We start from the raw sequence: 18,493 nt of genomic DNA on the forward strand, positions 1-18,493 counted from the left end.
AGAAGAACAGGAGTACTTGTGGCACCTTAGAGACTAACAAATTTATTAGAGCATAAGCTTTCGTGGACTACAGCCCACTTCCCGAAGAAGTGGGCTGTAGTCCACGAAAGCTTATGCTCTAATAAATTTGTTAGTCTCTAAGGTGCCACAAGTGTGACCAATGTCATGCTGGGCCGGGGGGGGGAGGGGCAGAGCAGCACACGCTTATAAATGGGTCTCCCCGCCCCCAGCCTGACCTGCCCGGCACCCGTGAGGCCCAAGTCCCACCGGCGAGGGCAGGGTCACGCCATTCCCGAACGACCTGGCATGTCCACTGTGGTGGCAACAGAGGAGCAGCCACCGTAGCCTCGTTGTGCCTCAGTTTCCCCACCTGGGACGCAGAGACGCGAACAGCTCCCCTGGCCTTGCCGAGGGGCGGGGCAGCAGTTCATGGCTGTAACGCCCCAGCACGTGCACAGGGCCCCTCAGGCGCCACGTCTCTGCCGCGGTCCCAGCAGCGCGGAGGGGACACGCGCCTCAGGTAGCTCCCCCCCCACCAACGACACGGGAGGGGAGGAGCTTGGCGTTCTACCTCATCCGCCGACGCCACGAAGGTACCCGGATGAACGAGCTCTCGCGCGCGCTTCGCTGCCGTCACGTGGCCACCCAGAGCGGCTCCCTCCCGGCCTCGTGCCCTTTGACCAGCGGCGGACACGTGACCGACTCGGCCTTTCGCCCCCCCCCCCCATCGGAAGTCTCGCGATTGTTGGCGCCCGCGGCTCCTGGCTCCGTGTGTCGCGGGGAGGAGGAAGCGGCCCAGGCCTGACGGGACCGAGCGCGGCGCGGACCCCCTCCCGCGGCCAAGGTGAGAGGAAGCGGCTATTAACCCTTCGCGCGCAGCCGGGAGGAGGCCGAGCCGAGACCCGGCACCGCCCCGCCCCCCACCGGAGGCTGCTCCGGGGCTTCCCGGCCCGACCCCCTCTCCTCCCCCCCCCCCCCCTTCCGCCCCCCCCCGTCCTGCCCGCCCCGCTCACCCCCACGGGCCCCCCCCGTCCTGCCCGCCCCGCTCACCCCCACAGGCCTTAGCCCCACCCCCAAAGGCCCTAGCCCCTGCCCCGTTCTCCCCTCTGCTCCATTCACCTTCCATAGGTTTCAGAGGAGCAGCCGTGTTAGTCTGTATCCGCACAAGGAACAGGAATCCTTGTGGCACCTTACAGACTAACACATTTATTTGAGCATAAGCTTTTGTGGGCTACAGCCCACTTCTTCGGATGTATAGCCTGGAACATATAGTGAGAAGATAGATAGATACACACACACACACATACAGAGAACATGAAAAAGTGGAAGTAGCTGTACCCACTGTAAGAGGCTAATTAAGAGGCTCTCTGGTCACTCATTAACAGACTTAAAGGTGGCAATTTTGCAACAGAAAAGCTTCAACAACAGACTCCAATGAGAAACTGCTGAGCTTGAATTAATATGCAAACTGGATACCATTAACTTGGGTTTGAATAGAGACTGGGAGCGGCTTGGTCATTACACATATTGAATCTATTTCCCCATGTTAAGTAACCTCACGCCTTCTTGTCAGCTGTCTAAAATGGGCTATCTTGATTATCACTACAAAAGTGTTTTTTCCCCTGCTGATAATACCTTATCTTAATTAATTAGCCTCTTACAGTTGGTGTGGCTACTTCCTCCTTTTCATGTTCTCTGTATGTATATATATATCTTCTCACTATATGTCCCGTTCTATGCACCGGATGAAGTGGGCTGTAGCCCATGAAAGCTTATGCTCAAATAAATTTGTTAGTCTCTAAGGTGCCACAAGTACTCCTATTCTTCTTCCATAGACTCTAACTCAACCATCTTGTGCCCCTCCCCCCATCTTTCTCCCCTCTCCTCAGATCCTAGGGTTAACCTTTCCTCCCTCCCCCCTTCCACTGCCTGTGCTCAGAGTTCCCATTTACCTCCTCTTCCCCTAGCCCCAATCCCTGGGTTGGGAAGGAGATGCATGCTGTAAACTGTCATGCAGGAGTATTACTTGTGAAAGTAGAGGAAGGCACATTCCATTAAAATTGCACTGCTCTGAATTTATGAATTAGTATGTCAGCCTCTCCATTTTCTTTGTATTCTGTCACCTAGGAGTTCTAGTCGTAGAATGCTCTACAAGCACACAACAAATAGACTGTCTCTGGCTCAAAGAGCTTACAGTCTTCACCAATCCATCTGTGACTAAAGGCTAGTTTTGTCTCCATTACATGATGCCCTATGCAGAAGACATTTGAAGGAAAGGCTAAAATTACATTAACTTTAAAAAAAAAAAAAAGTGTGTGTTGTTATATAAAAAGTGGCTTAAAGCAAGATAATAGAACATTAAGTGAGGCTGATATCATTGTCTCATGTAAGAGTTGTGTATACACATCTAAAGAGACTGAGAAGGTGAAGATGATGCTGTTTATTAGTGGAAAGGCAAAATTATAATGCCTGGGACCTCAGAATATTTTGAAGATATGAATCATTACATGCTAAGTGTTAAAGATAGTGTTAGCTTTGGCCTGCTAAAGCCAGGGTTGTGAGTTCAATCCCTGAGGGGGCCATTTAGGGATCTGGGGCAAAAATCTGTCTGGGGATTGGTCCTGCTTTGAGCAGGGGGTTGGACTAGATGACCTCCTGAGGTCCCTTCCAACCCTGATATTCTATGATAGTGTCACTATTGTATACACACAACTTGTAAATTACTTATTTCAAGGATTTTTTTTTTGTTGGTTTTGATCAGAATTAGTATGACCGTGCGTGAGTGGTTATCCACTGAAATAGTGTAATTCTAAAATTAGTGTGTTGGGTGTCCATCTATGATAGCTGTAACATCTTTTTAACCATTTACAAGTTCAGTTTTATTTTCACTACAAAAGAGTTTATCAAAGCAGTTTTGCAACTTTCTGTTCTAAGGTTTACTTCTTTTCCAGATGTCAGAAGATCTTGCAAAACAGCTAGCTAGCTATAAAGCTCAGCTCCAGCAAGTTGAGGCTGCTCTTTCTGGGAATGGAGAAAATGAAGACTTACTAAAATTAAAAAAAGATTTACAGGTGAGGATTGAGGGAATTAGAAACTGAGATCTTTCTATCATGAGTAATGTCAGCAAAAATGCCATCACTTTCTCTCAGGCAGAGACATAGCTTGTTGCTGGGTATTTGCACTTTAACAAAAATAATAAATACTTGTCAGGGTTATTGCAAAATGTAAGTTAAAGATTTGTTTTATGGTCTCAGATTGCTTGAAGAGACGGTGGTATAGCTGGCAGTCCCAAAGTTTGGCCTGTCTTTTTAAGTTTATTAATATTCATGTTTTTTTTTAATGCTTTTTTTAAAAAGTCATGCTATATGATTTGTTTTTAAAAAAAGATGTTAGTACTTCACCATCAAGAAGAAGAAGAGTTCTTATTTGAGATGTGCAAGGCTTTGGCTGAAACACTTAAATAATATTGCCTCCCTTTTAAAAAAAGAGAAGGCTAAAAAAAATTCATGTCTTAGCTTAAGTTGATAGTGACCACACTGTTGCATTGCACATGCAGGCTGAAGGAAGAACAAAATTTGCGGAAAGAACCCTTTTAGCTTCCAAAGGATTGGAGAAAGAACTATGAAAAAATATGCAAATAGTCTTTTTTTTTTTTTCTTTTTACTATACACAGTTTTGTACCTTTTATAAACAACCTTTCCAAATCTTCATCAGTGGCCTTTTTGTGGTATTTGAAAATGGTGGTATAGTAAATTGTAGGCATCAAATTTGATAACCTTGTAATTGAATCTAATCTCCACTCACATCTGCATTTTTTAAATAAAGCCATTGCATGCTACATTTAAACTGTGTAGCTATTTCCATTTGTCACGACATTTGGGCTAACCTGAGCACTGAATCTCTCCACATACATTTGTGTTGAATAAATCAAATCAGCATCAAATTAGTCATTATGCACACTTTCAATCACATCTATAAATCAAGTATCAGAGGGGTAGCCATGTTAGTCTGTAGCCACAAAAACAATGAGGAATCTGGTGGCACCTGAAAGACTAACAGATTTATTTGGGCATAAGTTTTCGTGGGTAAAACCCACTTCTTCAGATGCTTATGCCCAAATAAAACTGTTAGTCTTTAAGGTGCCACCAGACTCCTCGTTGTTTTCACATCTAGAAAGATAGCTGAAATACCTTTACAGCATAAGTCTGAAATCCTGCCATACCTTAGCCTCCCACTGACTTTTTAATAGAAGTTCTGGGTATGTAAGGAATGCCAGATTTGTTATAAAGTACCAAATGTGCCACCACCTGGAATATGTTTAGACTTAAGCTCATAACCAGTTATTTTTTGTTGATAGATAAAAGCTACTCAAAGTCCTCATTAGACCAACTTTAGACAATGTCATGAACACCTTCAACTTGATTAAAAAGGCCTTTTTTATCACTTCAGGCAACAAAATTGGCACATAATTGTGCCTGTATTTAATGTTTTCTTAAATGTTAGCGTATGGGTGCAAAATACTACTTTGTTATTGCGCGAGAGAGAGAGAGAGAGCGCACTATAGCAGCCAAGTTATTATTCACAAACCTTAAGTAGATAAAACTACCCACTGCAGCATTTAGTAGCTGCGGCTTGAAGAAATGGTAACAATAACAATACAACTCAAAAACAAGCTAAATCAATGTCTTCTATCAATAAGCTTTAGATTTCCTTTTAAATGTAAAAGTCTTGTGTCCACAGGGAACTTTGTAGTCTAATGAGAATGTACTTTATTGCACATTCTTAAAAGCATGTATATATTTTTAAAATCCAGAGCAAAACTCATATTTCTAATACCAATACAAGGTCTACTTTGACATGTGGAAATCATTGATGTGAAAGGACAACTTGAAAAAAAAAAAAATTAAATGCTTTCTGCACAGAATAGGGAAGATGTTTGCGTTCCCATCTCCAAACGTTTGCTACCCATACATTCCACCTTAAAAATGGAAAATAAATCCAACTTTATATTTTTTTAGCGTCTCAATTAGATTGTTGTTTCCTGTTTGTTCTAAAGATTATCACTTGTGTATCTGAAACAATCCTTTATCTCAGTATTTACCATACACAGCATGCTCAGCTTTGACCAAGATATTTTAATGTAAATAATGGGCTCCCCATCTTTTACTTTACTGAGGGACTTCTAGCAAGGTACCTATGCAACCAAGGATCAAATCTAACTTGCATGAACTAGAGTGGATTGCAACCAGCCTCCTCTTTAATATGATGTTACAAGCTGTGGAAACTATGCACTCCACAATACAGAGCTCTATCTTGACTTGTGTGGAAGGCCACTCTCATAAGGATGGATCTTTGCATGCTGGGACCTGTAGTCTCCACAGGTTGCATCTCCATGTCACGGGAAGGTGGCAGCAAGTCACATTGTATAGCTTATTTGTCTGCATGTGGCTACCTTAATTAGAAGTTTTGCTATAGTAGACAGTAACAGCACATTCTAACTCTTCCCCACAAATCTTGCTTTAAAAATGAGCCATTCAGCCTTTAAAGATGTCAGTAGTGTTATTTTACTGTAATTCATGAGCTAGTCTATCTAGAGTCCAGAGACCCCGCCCCCATAAATGCGATCTGACATCTGAATACTGTACATGAGACAGTTGCAGCTTCTCTCCCTGCTTTGGTAGTGGGTACCACATTATTTTCTGCTTAAATAAACTTCTTGTTTTCAACTTCCTTCAATGTCTGTTCTTAGTTTCAGTTGGTGCCCTCATGTTTTTTCAACTTGCTACTTTCTTTAAGAATTTTATGGGATAGAGTTCTCTTTTTTTTTCCTCCCATTGTTATTTCTACAAATCTAGTTTCCCTAGCCCTTGAAACTCTGCATAAACTTAATGGTGCTTTTCTGTACCTTGCAGTTCCTCAGCTGTTACTGTAATGTGATGCCCCCCACTATGTGCAATACTCCAGTTGTGTTCTCACTAGCACTATAGTAATATGTTAGAACAACAAAACAGATGTATTGGAACCCTAACCAATTCAACACATGGTGTATATGGTTCAAGTTTCTGTCCACTATCTGTGTCCAGTATTAAGATACATAGGCAAAATAAGATTTTACCACAAGTTTGTTTATAGCCTACCATTTAAACAACTGGTAAAGTCAAGGAATTGTTGATTGAGTAATCTGTGTGCATATTCACTCTAGTTCTACAATAAGCTATTTTAATAAACAACTTATGAAGGAGGCAGGAGTAAGTCAACTGTCTCAAATTACAGTGGTTTCTGTATATCTGAAACGCTTACCTTCAGGTAATCAGTGCACAGCTGTACTCTATTTGACCTGCTGATACACATATCACAAGCCATGATGCTTCCTGGATTTGCAGATTACTGCTACTACCACCCGCTCTGTGAGTGAAGGAGCAGTGTTAGAGCTCAGACCTGGGGAAGGAAAAGTAATTAATGGTATGTACTCTAAGGAGCTCCCTCAAATGAAATATTCTAAATATCAAAATCAGTGTTGGCCCATATGCAATGTTCTGCAAAATAAAGATTATAGTAAAGGTAGACTGTGGCCATATCCTCTGTTCCAGTCCCTGCCACAAAATCACCAGAGGGTCTTCTAAAGCAAAAACAAACCTCCTTGTTAGGAGAAGCATTTAGGTTGGTTCAGATAGGTTTGAGGAGGGTTAGCTCAGTGGTTTGAGCATTGGCCTACTAAACCCAGGGTTGTGAGTTCAATCCTTGAGGGGGCCACTTAGGGATCGGGGCAAAATCAGTACTTGGTCCTGCTAGTGAAGGCAGGGGGCTGGACTCAATGACCTTTCAAGGTCCTTTCCAGTTCTAGGAGATAGGATATCTCCATTTATTATTATATCAACAAACAAAAGAGAATCCAGTTCTCAGGCCCTTTGTGCCTCTGTGCTAGCTAGTCAAACAAACATAAGAAAACTAAACACTTTATGGGGTTGGTCTCCAGGAAGAGAATCCTCAAACTTCTGGAGAAATGAAGAGCAGCCTTCTCTCTGCCTTGAGCTTTCCTTCTCTTTATAGGCCCTCACTTATCAATGAGGTTTAGTGAATCAGGGTCCAGCTGTTCTCTCTCATCTCTGCTGAGCTGAGAGAGGAACCCTGCTGGGTCCCGCAGCCTTCCTGTCCCACTCTCTCTAGGTAGTTGTTGATTCCATTTATTAAGAAAAGTGGGATGGGGAGAGTCTATCAAGACTGTAGAGAGTTCCTTTTGGGGCCTTTCAAATCTTATTTAGGGTGTACCACTTACCAAAAGTACTTCTCATCTTGGATCTTGACTAAGGAAAACATTGGAGTCAGGAACATTGAATCTTCATGCTTTGTATTGTTTCATGAGCTAACGTGGAAATCCATTTTGAAAAAGGCTGTTCCTCATCACAAGTACAATTTCTTTATTTAAATCACCCCACAGCCAGTAGTTGCAAAGAATGCTTGTGCCTGTGCTGGACCAACACGTGCCGTTTCTGCTCTGGCAAAACTGATTAAATTGCTTCCAATTCATCCTGCGGCTGGCCTTGCCTCTGGGCAGTAATATTTGTGGGAGCAGCAGCATATAGACATAATGTGTTGTGGGGCAAATCTGTCGAGAGGAGAGGGTTATTTTGAGGTAGTGGGTGGGAAACGCAGGATGTCTGCAATCTCCTTAATTGAAATATTTGCCCTTAATTTTGCAACTTGCATCAGATATAAATATGGGGATATTGTAAGGGCTAACACCATTGCTTGTTTCTGAATTGTGGAGTTGCCTTTCCTCATGTAGGAATGTGCTTGTGTTTTGCTTTTATCTGCTAGTTGTTGAACTACGTATTTTTTCAGTAGCCGTGACCAAGAGTCTTCACACTGGCAAGTAAAGTGTAGCACTGATTCAATTGGCATTTGCTACATTGCAATAAAAGGAATAGACACTAAATATCTTTCTCATTAAGGTGAAAAATATGCATTCAAATTCTTGCCCTCTAAACTATCTACGTATTTTCTTCCACTGGTTTATGAAATTTATAGAAAACCTGGAAATTTGCCTACCTACTTTGGCTCCTGAGTCAACAAAGATGGTGGCTACCTAATTGGGGAAGGTATTTTGTTTTAAAATAGATAACATTGAGACTGAAATAAACACCTACCCATAGAAGTTGTTCTTCCAGGTCCAATCACAATGGCAGGGCAGTGGGTGGAAACTTGCATTGCTGTGTACTGTGCTGTTTCTGCTCTGTGAATACATGACTTCACTCTGTAGTGTCTAAAGGCACTAAAAATCAATTAATAGAAAAAAAGATATATTTTCTGCTGCCATTTTTCTTGTTCAGGTCATTCTGTCAGATTAATGAGGAGGCTCTGGCCCCACACTTTGAGGCCCTGATTCAGGAAAGCACTTAAGTGCATAATTAAGTCCATCATTATTCAGGAAGGCAATTAAGCATGTTCCTAAATGCTTTCCTGATATGGGATACTTTCCTAAACTGGGATCTCAAAAAGGAGACACTCCTCTCTCCATAATATCTCCATGAATACTTCAGCTCAGCCAATCCCCACTTTTTCAAAGGAACTGAAAAAACGGCACCTCTCATTCAGAGGTGCTTATCGTTAGTACGCTTATTTTATATGCAAGTATTCTAAAACTAAGCAATGTGTAATTTCTGGGCTAACCAATCATTTTTAAAATAATCACTAATGAAAAATAAACTGCAGTTGAGGCGGAAAAGCAAAACATTCACAATTATCTATCTTAAAGTTTATTTGAATCAATTTAGCCCTTGCCTTCCCTATGAGCAGTGAATGTAACACTGGCTACTCACTCCCCATTGCTGCAATGTGCTCTTCAGTCAAAAACTGAGAATCATGTGCAGCACATGTGCAAAGGGAGTTGCATCAAGGATTGTTTCCACATGAATAGCTGGCTATGTCTCTGAGCCTATGCAAAAGCAGTTCAGCTAGAAATAATTGCTGTAAAAAGGAAACATTGGGGAATTTTGAAAGTTGACCAAGGGTGTAGAGATGGCCTCATTTTAATATAACATACAGTCATAATCACTTTCTTCTACATATGGGATGTCTAAGGCTAATACACTGTAATTAGTGGTAAATAGCCAGCAGTCTGCTTTACATCAGATATAAGTTTAATACAATCACTACTAGAAAATAGATCTGTCAACTTGGAGGGAAAATAAAGCACAGTAATGGTGTTTGAAAGTGTATCTTTTGCCTCTTCCTTTTCCAGGAAGTTATAGAATTAACCAAAGATCTCCTTTCAACACAACCTTCGGAAGCCCTTGCAAGTTCTGATAGTTCTGCTTCTGCCCTACCCAGTCACTCCTGGAAGGTTGGGGATAAATGTATGGCAATATGGAGTGAAGATGGACAGTAAGTGTAGAAAACAAACTTCTCTAACAGTTACATGAAATAATACAGTACAATGGTAAGAGATTTTCATTCAGCTTGAACTGCCCCATTTGAGTAATTCTAACAAAGAATAGCTAAGAGAAATTAAGTAACCATTGTATTTCCTTTTAGTAAGTTAAATGTTATAGACAAAGCGAATTTGATATTCGGTGATTCTGAAAACACCTTTTCTTGTCACCACCCTCAAAAGAAATATAACATATACAACTTTAAAAAAAAAAACCCTACACTTTCATAACTAATTATAATCATTTAGTGTAGTGCCTGTCAAATGTACCGGGGTATGTAATTGCCATTCTGTTTATATATTTTACATTTACTCACTGTCATGAAAAATGACTGAGAGATTTAAGTCTGTGCATTTAACTTGGAACACCATCATTTGATTGTAAAGGAACTGTAGTTCTATTGCGATTGCAATATTGCTCTGTCTTTAGGGGCTTGATACTTGGCTGTACCATGCTCTGGAGATGCTGTACCAAAATAGTTGGTTTTGACTCCCTCAGCTAATGTTATTGAGAGTTTCTGAGGTTGCTTCAATTTACTCTGATCTTGTAGTCTTTGAAATACAAAGATATATATTTTCAAAATGATAGTTTATCCTTTATTTTGTAACATAGAAGCATTTCTGAATTTTTTCTAATCAAACTGTTCAGATTGAGTAAACGTCCCATTTCCTTCTCTTAGAAAAGAGTTGAATCCTTGTACAGTGGCGCTGCTAATGTAGTGAAAACGAAATATATGCATTGATGCAGAATTATTGATATTTTCATGTAGAAAACAAACTGTTCAAAAATAAAAACACTTCTTCTGTTGCTAGGCATCGATGGCTGAAATATTTTCTCACCTAAGATCATAAATGTTAATTTTTTTTTAAATTCTTGGGTCACTACTGGGTCCCAAGGTCTGGTCCTAAACCACTGATCAGAATGAAAAGTTTGTTGGATCTGAAAGCATTTGAACTGGTCCACTTAGATGTTTCTAGTTCTAGCAGGTCAAGTGGTATTGGACCTTACTCACTTGGATTACTATCTTGTTTCTTTCCACTAAAGTTGCAACATGATTTAAGCAGCCAGTGTCTCAAGAACTGCTAGCTAGAGATTAATGCTTCCTACCACACACAAGCTGGGGCTCCCCTCAGTTTTTATACAGTATAAAGCATTGGTGTTTAACTCAATTCAAGTGTTTCTCAAGATGGTGGCTATATCAAAACAAAGTAGGCAGGTGTGTTAATTGGAATTATATCTGTAAGTATAGTCTCTAGCCTCTGTAGCAGAGCTGGGCGAGAGATTGAGACTTCAAATTTTTTCCTTGTCCCAAATTGAAATAAAAAGTCAGTCTCAAAACCTTTGTAAACAGATGATCCGAAAAGAATCAGTATGGCCTTTTAAAAAGTTTTTAGTATAAATTAACTAGAGATTTGAAATAAAAAGTTGTTTTGAACTAGAAAATGACAAAACAGGACATTTAAACAATTTTGAAACTTTTTTTTTTTAAATTTGAATCAAAATATTTGTGAAACTCAAAACCAGCCCTTCCTGTGAACAGTTTTAGTTTCAACAAATCAGCATTTTCTGGTGGAAAAAGCATTGTCAGAAAATTCCTGACTAGCTCTAATCTGTGGTATCTAGAATGCCATAGTTTTACAATCTGATATTGTATGACCTATCAACTAGGAAAAAAAGCGAGATTCTTAACTTTGCAGTTGCACAAGGCATTTGTTTCTAGCCTGAATAGCTATTGGGCCTTAAAATTGTCACTAGTTCCTTGATCAGCTAGTGAGGTTAAGCTCTTGTGCAGGACTGATGTACTTAGGTCCTTAAAGAACATTAACTTTTCAGCTTGATTTGTATTTTGTCCCAAAAAATGAAGCACATTGGTAGAAAGTACTTAACTTAATGTTACTAGCTGAATAACAGTGTAGGTGTTGTAGGGCTGAGTATTAAACCATTACTCACATGCTTACAGCCATGATATCTTTACAGGTGTTACGAAGCTGAGATTGAAGAGATAGATGAGGAGAATGGTACTGCTGCAATCACGTTTGCTGGATATGGCAATGCTGAAGTCACGCCTCTGCTCAACCTCAAACCTGTAGAAGAGGGAAGAAAGGCAAAAGAGGACAGTGGCAACAAACCCATGTCCAAGTAAGTGACTTGTATAACCTTAGATGTGTACTTTAACAAAGAACTTAGGCCAGCCGAGCATGTTACGTTCGTGTGGTTGGTGGATGGATGGAATTTGCTTAAGAAAACATACTTTGGTAAAACAACCTGTTAGCATCTCACTCTTAGACCAATTCTGCTGTCATATTTATCAAGGATATTAATGTGAGAGACAACAGTAGAATTCTTTCATTGCCAGCAAAGAGGCCAGTTCTAAACAATGTAGGTTCCAAATCATGATCAGGTAAAGAGCAATGCAATATGGAGATGATGCTTACAATTTATGTTTCAGGAGAAGATAGAGACTTGTGTGTGTGGTGAAATAGTGAGTATATTATAAATTACTGATTAAAGAGGTGGTAGATGCCTGTAACCCAGCAGAAGCTTTTCAGAGCTCTTGCTTGAACTTGTAAGTGTTGTACAGACAAGTTTTCATTTGGAGGAATGAAAAAACAGCTTCAACAAGTGAAGCTTCTTTGATTCTTTGTGGGAGTACTCGGGGTTGTGAGGCACCTCATTACCCACTGCCCTTAGCATGAGGAACCCTGGTCTGTGCCCGCCATTGGTCAGCTCCCTGACTTCACTGTCCATGGGCAACACAAGCACTCCCCTGTTACCCTCGGCAGGTCCTGCACTCTTGCCTCAGGTTAGTGATAGGCATATTCCTGCCCCCAAGCATCTCCCTGGAGTGTCCTGTCCCAGTTCCAGTGGATGCTGACAGTAGTCACAGATTTGCTACTGCCAAAGAAGCAGTGCATCCCAATTTGCTACGCCTCAGCTTATTGTTCTGTTTAACACACAGCACTTAGATATATTTATAGTAAAAACTAGTAACAGTTTATTTAACAGAATAGAGAGATCCAGTTGGTAGCAAGTAAAGTATTGGAAACAAATGGTTACATATACCATACAAGCATTCTAGAACCTAGGCTTAACTAGATACTTTCTTGTCTTATAGATCAGTGCTCACCCAAAGTCCTTCCAGCACTTTACAGCAGGCTTGACTCTGCCCCTTTGTCCATAAGACAAACGTGCAGCTAACTTGCTTTCTCAGTAAAGGATCCAGGCTGTACCTCTGCATTCTCAGACATACCCCAGGAATCCATTGTCTTTACTCATAAACAGGATTCACACCTGCTGTTTATTCCTTCCTGTAAATTTCCTCTCCAAGATTTTGCAGTCTCTTGATAAACTTGGCTCAATATTGAAACAGGCATCCATTGTGAGACATACAATGCCTAATACACATATGACCAGACAGAGAGATAAGTGTCTGTTACCTGCTGCTTGAAAGGAACCTGTCCAAGGCACGCCACCTTCTGATTACCTGCTTTAAGAACATAATTCTCAGCACAGACACACACTTCAAATATTATTTATACACGTTTCGCAGTGTTTATGATGGCCAGTGGGCTACTGGCTCTTGGTAGAGACTTTGCATGCCACCTTATAGTGAATTATTGTGCATGTATCTGACCCAGGAGATCCCTGTAAAACTCTAGGCACTCTCTGTGCCCTCTGCCAGCTAGCACCAAGAGGTTCCTGATTCACAGCTTCCTGATAAGAAACCAAAATGTAGAGGGGTTACATCTTGGGAACCAGTCTATTTGGAGACCCAAGTACTGGAGCAGCTCTTGCGTCCTTCCTCCAGCCTACGGTAGGTTGTAGGAGAAACTCATAGGATGGGTACTGACTCTGCCTTACCGAATTGGGGACACTAATATGATCCTTGAGGGAGGGAATGGCGGGTGTGTGTGCGCTTAATCCCTCCCCTTTTGGAAGAAACCTGGCATGTGGTTCCTGTCACATACAGATCCCCTGTGATCCACATGAGTATAAAGGACTTGTGCCTCTGTCCTAGCTCCCCAGCACTCCTGTTCCTTCCCTTGGTTCCTGGCATTATGGCTTTGTTAGAGGCACACTGCCCTCCTCTCCTTAGTCTACTGTTCTTGCAACACCCCTTCCATGCCAAAAGGGGTTCCACAGGATTAAAGAAAGCTTCTGCAGAAAAGGCAATACAAATTTGGGTTTTATCAAGTTCTTTGCAGATTCCCCAGAGAGGCTAGTGGAGGGGATGATATATTTCAGACCATTTCTCCCTTTCCCTGTGCCTAATCCCCATCATAGTTGCTGATTTTTACCTGATCAGTGCAGGAGTCCTGGATCAAGGGCATTCTTCTCAGGCAGATCACCATGGTGAGATTTGGTTCATGTTGGAAAAGAGCCATGTACATTCAGAATGTTGTTTGATTATATTTGAAAGGGCCATTTGAGAATTTGTGAAACTGGGAATTTGTCATCTGTGCCAGATCTGAGGGTTGCTCTATTTGAAATGGCCTGCTTGGGGCATTTTTATTGCTCCTGATTCTGTATGATAAATATTACAGGAGTGTAATGCTGATACTCTCAATTGCTAGACTGCCTTACTGAAGAAATGACTTAAGGTTCTTTCTAGAATCAGAGAATGAATCTGTTCTGTACAGGCAGCAGATGAAACTAGACTTAAGATGATCCTATCACACCATGGTACCCAGGTGTTACACATAACTTACTTCACAGCTTTGCTCTTGCATCTCTGGAGTACAGCTTGTTTGGGGAGGTTTGTCAGTATTCTTCATAAGCTTACATAGTCCTGACTTGATTGGGTAATCACTCGTTTGAGTCCTGTTTTGCACACCTAATGGCTTACACACATTTAGTTTCTTATTTGGTACTTAGTGTACCCCTCCGAGTGCTTTACGAAGAGGAAATGGAGGCACAAACATAATCATGGGCTACCCTTCCTTCCTACAGAAAAGAGATGATTGCACAGCAACGAGAATATAAAAAGAAGAAAGCTTTGAAAAAAGCCCAGAGAATCAAAGAACTTGAACAGGAGCGAGAGGACCAGAAAGTCAAGTGGCAACAGTTCAACAACAGAGCCTATTCGAAAAACAAAAAAGGCCAGGTTTGTATATGCTGCCAGTGTGTGAACAGTTAGTCAAAGGAATAGTCTGACCTGCTAGTTACAGAAAAACACCATGCCCAGACGGTGCTTTGGGGGCACATGGCTCAGCTTCACAGTCTGAGGCAGCCCAGCTGCAAAGCAGAGTAAGTGTAAACCGGCTGAGTAATCATGCCTACATATGAAAAGTCAGTCTAGGCCTTTGCTTGTGTAGGTTGGGAAATTTGGTCACTTTTCTGCAAGAATTGGGGTTGCCTTTTACATTTTTGTTAGTATAAATTAACTACAAGTTTGCATTTGGAGGAGCAGCCAAACTGCTCCACATCATGCCATATATTGGGGGAACTGTTGAGACCTTAATGCTGGCAAGTGTGTAATTGGGTCTCTTATACACCCAGCACAGCTTTTCATGGCTGTTATAACTGTGCGGGAGATAAGGAAAAGCCTAGAACAAATACCAGTGAAAGGTGGTAGCACTATTCCTCAAATAGTGCGTATTTTGGTTTTCGCTAATATACATTCATGCCACTTATCAGAGGGGTAGCCGTGTTAGTCTGAATCTGTAAAAAGCAACAGAGGGTCCTGGGGCACCTTTAAGACTAACAGAAGTACTGGGAACAGAAGCTTTCATGGGTAAGAACCTCACTTCTTCAGATGCAAGAAGCCAAAGCCTCTGTTCAAATGCTACTTGCATCTGAAGAAGTGAGGTTCTTACCCACGAAATCTTATGCTCCCAATACTTCTGTTAGTCTTAAAGGTGCCACAGGACCCTCTGTTGCTTTTTACATTCATGCCACTGTTCAGAGAGCTCACTACTGTTAGCTTTGTCAATGGTAATGTTAGCCATTGTATAGAAATACAGTGATGCACATTCTGTCAAAGTTATTCAGGGAAAAGAATTCTTGCCACAACCTAGATCTGTAAGAAGACCTATGCACCTGTGACTTACATCAATAGTATATAGGAATTGGAAGCTGTTGCTAGTCATTATTATAAAAACCAAGAAATTTAAAAAAATACAATATAAACCCTTCTGATTGGCTTTGGTTTAGCATGGTGCGGTGTTTTCCCTATTGAAATCAAGCTTGCACTTGCCCAGGCTGGAGCATTGGGTCCACTGTTGATGGCAGCATAGACTGGGAAGATTGGGGTCCACTGGAGCGGAGATCCTGAAAGTCTGGTGTGTGGCCAACTTGGCAGCCATTTCCCATGTCTGGTAGAGTAGCCATATTTCAGAGGAGGTGGTGGGGAGACTGAAGTGTTGCTGCCCACTCTGGTTTCCTCCCACTCACCCAGGGGCAGTGTGGAACTGCTGGCAGAGTGCAAAAACGTCAGTCCTTTTGAGCACTTAGCACAAAACAGTCTTATAAGTAATGTGGCCTTTATTCCTGAACATTGGCTATAAGTGCTCACAGAGAGGCATGATTAGAACATGGGACTGGGTGCCAGGAATTTCAGTTCTAACGTTGCCTCTGTCACTGACTCCCCCTGTGCCCTTGGGTAAGTACATTAATGTGTCAGTTTGCCATCTATAAAGTAGAGTGTTGAGGATTGTTTGTAGAATTAGAGACCGGACTAATCAGTACTCATGTATTCAGTTAGCAAACTGTCTTGAACTGACTACTCAGGAATGGTGTTTTTGTTTCCTTCTCAGGTAAAGAGGAGTATTTTTGCTTCCCCTGAGAGCGTGACTGGCAAAGTCGGAGTTGGAACATGTGGAATTGCAGACAAACCCATGACACAATATCAAGATACCTCTAAATATAATGTCAGGCATTTGATGCCTCAGTAAGAGGGGGAAAGGCTAAACTTCATCTCTGCAGGGCTTTACACTTATCTTTTTATCATTATATTTTTCTAAAAGTAAATTATTTGTTGGCATGTAGTGAATAGTTCATTTTGTCACCATCACTTGGCTTCAGCTGATGTGAGCCTTAAAGAAATCTACAGCTATTCAGTTGACTCCCTTCATCATTACTAAACTTTTTATATAGTCCTCTTAAAGCAAAATTCTGCAGCCAGATGTTTTCGTGAGCTGTTTGCAGTTGCACTGAAACAGCAGTTAGCTGAAATGCTGGTCTCCAGAATCTTCCATTCATACTTTTAGCCAGGGTAGGGTCAGAAAAATGACTGTGTAAAAATGGCACCTTTTAAAAGCTTCTCATTCCCTCTGTATTCACAGTCCTATCTTCTTGCTTTAGTGACAAACTACACTAGCACTACAGAGCCAGTACAGCTCTGGGAAAGTTAGCTGGATTCCATCCTAGCTTGTATATAAAATGGAATTGTTAATAAAATTCTAAGTTACTCCCTTGCAAGCTCCCTGAAGACAGTCAGCTTGTACAGCTGTAACTGAGGGCAGAATGTGGCCCACAGAATACATAGGAGTAGTGTGATGATTCATGTGCTAGAAACGATACAACTTCACTTTGAGATTCCAGACTGAATTTGCAGGGCTGGAAATTAGGGGGAGGAATCTCCTTACATGTATACTGAGCACATTTAAACTGGAAGTCACTGAGACACAACCAGGGAACCCCAAGATGACATTTTTAGAGAGTCAGATTTCAGAGTAAAACTGCACTTTAAAAGTGAAGATTTAAGTATGTTCTCAGCCCTTCTACACCATGCACTGCTGGGTTCCGTGGGCTGGAGATGGGACTTGACAACTGTACAGTAAATCCCCACCTTGTTGAGCAGCCTGTGTGGGTTTTTGTCCCCATCCATTTAAACAGAACTGAAGCACATTAGATAAGAATGCCTGGATCCTATTTAGTTAGTTGGAAATGAGTAAAGGCTAGTCTGAAGTTTCTGCCTTGCTATAATCCTGGCTGTGGCCCTAGTGTTCATTTTAATTTCAGCCCTACACTGTCAGTGAGCCCTTTCAAGGAAACCACCTGTAAAAGTTCTTGCCTTTGTATGTGATTGCTTCCCTCTGTTACTTGTCTCCCACTTACGGGACTGGTACCACCTCTGAATCCGTAAAGTGTTTAAAAAAACAAAAAAGTTAATGTATAGCCCTATATACAATGTAGATATTATTTTTGTAAAATCTAGGGCTGAGTTAATGAACAGGAGTACTTTGGCTATTTCCTCCATTAAATAATTCCAGTGTATTTCTTGTTCATTAATCCTGACCATGTTTCCCTTGTATATTATGTTAATGTAGCTCATTTTGTAATTTGTTAATTAGATCAGGTCATGTCAGCAATTGATAATGCACTGATTGGTGGAAATGTCCATCAGTTACCTGAGTCACAACTCAAGCTAAACTCTGCAACTGATAGTGTAGAATCCATGCATAGAAAAAGATTCTTCCTATTAATGGGAGAAAGTGATTTTTATGAATACAAAGTGTGTTAATTTCAGTTTTGTATGTTTAACTTTTATTAAATAAAGTGTTAAAATCTCTTGGAGATGTTTGGAAAAGTGAAAATGCACAATGCTTGGGCACTGTCGAAGCTCACCATAAGGACTACCACAGAATGCTGAAGGACTGTCAGATACTGATAAGGAAACAAATTAGTGAAGAGGAAAACACACTTAAAAGTGCTTCAATTTCATTATGCTCCATTGCAAAACTAAGCAAGTTTTGCCTAGTTTAAGATATATCCTACTTGAGGCAGGGGTATAAACTTTGCTGCCTGCAGAAGGACTTTAATCTAAAATGAGGTGTAATCTGGTGCAAGGAGGAAAGCCCTGCCTCCGCATGTAAAACAGCCATTTTCAAAAGCAGTGTGTATGTCAGAGAAATCCAATACAGCCTGCACTTTTGCCAAAGACTCCTTCACCTGTCAGTCACTAGAGGGGGCATTGGTTCTGCTGGATAGTGAGATGGCTGAATAATGAGGCATCTGTCTGTCATTCCATGGAAAACTGTACTTGTCCAGGGTGCAATGGTTCCTGACACAAGCAGCTGTTTTTCTGTGTGTGAGGAAGAACAGAGACTGGAACTCTTGCT

The 18,493-nt window shown here is 41.3% G+C and overlaps 1 protein-coding gene and 1 long non-coding RNA gene across 4 annotated transcripts in view; one reads left to right on the plus strand and one right to left on the minus strand.

Moving 5' to 3' along the window:
• The window catches only part of LOC117880142, a 21,466-nt gene extending 20,791 nt beyond the window's left edge, over positions 1-675 (minus strand). Inside the window, exon 1 of the long non-coding RNA XR_004646484.1 lies at positions 371-675. This is a non-coding gene — a long non-coding RNA (uncharacterized LOC117880142). The remainder of the gene's footprint in view (positions 1-370) is intronic.
• A 16-nt stretch (positions 676-691) lies between these two features.
• On the plus strand, positions 692-17,948 carry SMNDC1 (survival motor neuron domain containing 1). 3 transcript variants are annotated; one of them, XM_034775934.1, is made up of 6 exons: positions 692-844; positions 2,952-3,071; positions 9,242-9,384; positions 11,409-11,570; positions 14,382-14,535; positions 16,187-17,948. In XM_034775934.1, the coding sequence occupies exons 2-6, from the start codon at positions 2,952-2,954 to the stop codon at positions 16,322-16,324; spliced, it is 717 nt and encodes a 238-aa protein (XP_034631825.1). In that variant the 5' UTR covers positions 692-844; the 3' UTR covers positions 16,325-17,948. The 3 variants fall into 3 exon arrangements, with proteins under 3 accessions (XP_034631825.1, XP_034631828.1, XP_034631826.1); XM_034775937.1 differs by lacking the exon at positions 692-844 and adding an exon at positions 6,384-6,462 and having other exon boundaries at positions 2,950-3,071; XM_034775935.1 differs by lacking the exon at positions 692-844 and adding an exon at positions 6,307-6,462.
• Positions 17,949-18,493: the final 545 nt, after the last annotated feature.

This window comes from Trachemys scripta, chromosome 7 (genome assembly GCF_013100865.1).
Source record: "Trachemys scripta elegans isolate TJP31775 chromosome 7, CAS_Tse_1.0, whole genome shotgun sequence".
In the NCBI taxonomy this organism is placed as follows: domain Eukaryota; kingdom Metazoa; phylum Chordata; order Testudines; family Emydidae; genus Trachemys; species Trachemys scripta.

What these genes read in the sequence shown, in the direction of transcription:
- SMNDC1 (XM_034775934.1), top strand. Translation starts at nt 2,952, where the DNA reads ATGTCAGAAGATCTTGCAAAACAGCTAGCTAGCTATAAAGCTCAGCTC. An exon ending in AATTAAAAAAAGATTTACAG is followed by an intron (nt 3,072 to 9,241) that starts GTGAGGATTGAG and finishes TTCCTTTTCCAG; the next exon opens with GAAGTTATAGAATTAACCAA. An exon ending in GGCAACAAACCCATGTCCAA is followed by an intron (nt 11,571 to 14,381) that starts GTAAGTGACTTG and finishes TCCTTCCTACAG; the next exon opens with AAAAGAGATGATTGCACAGC.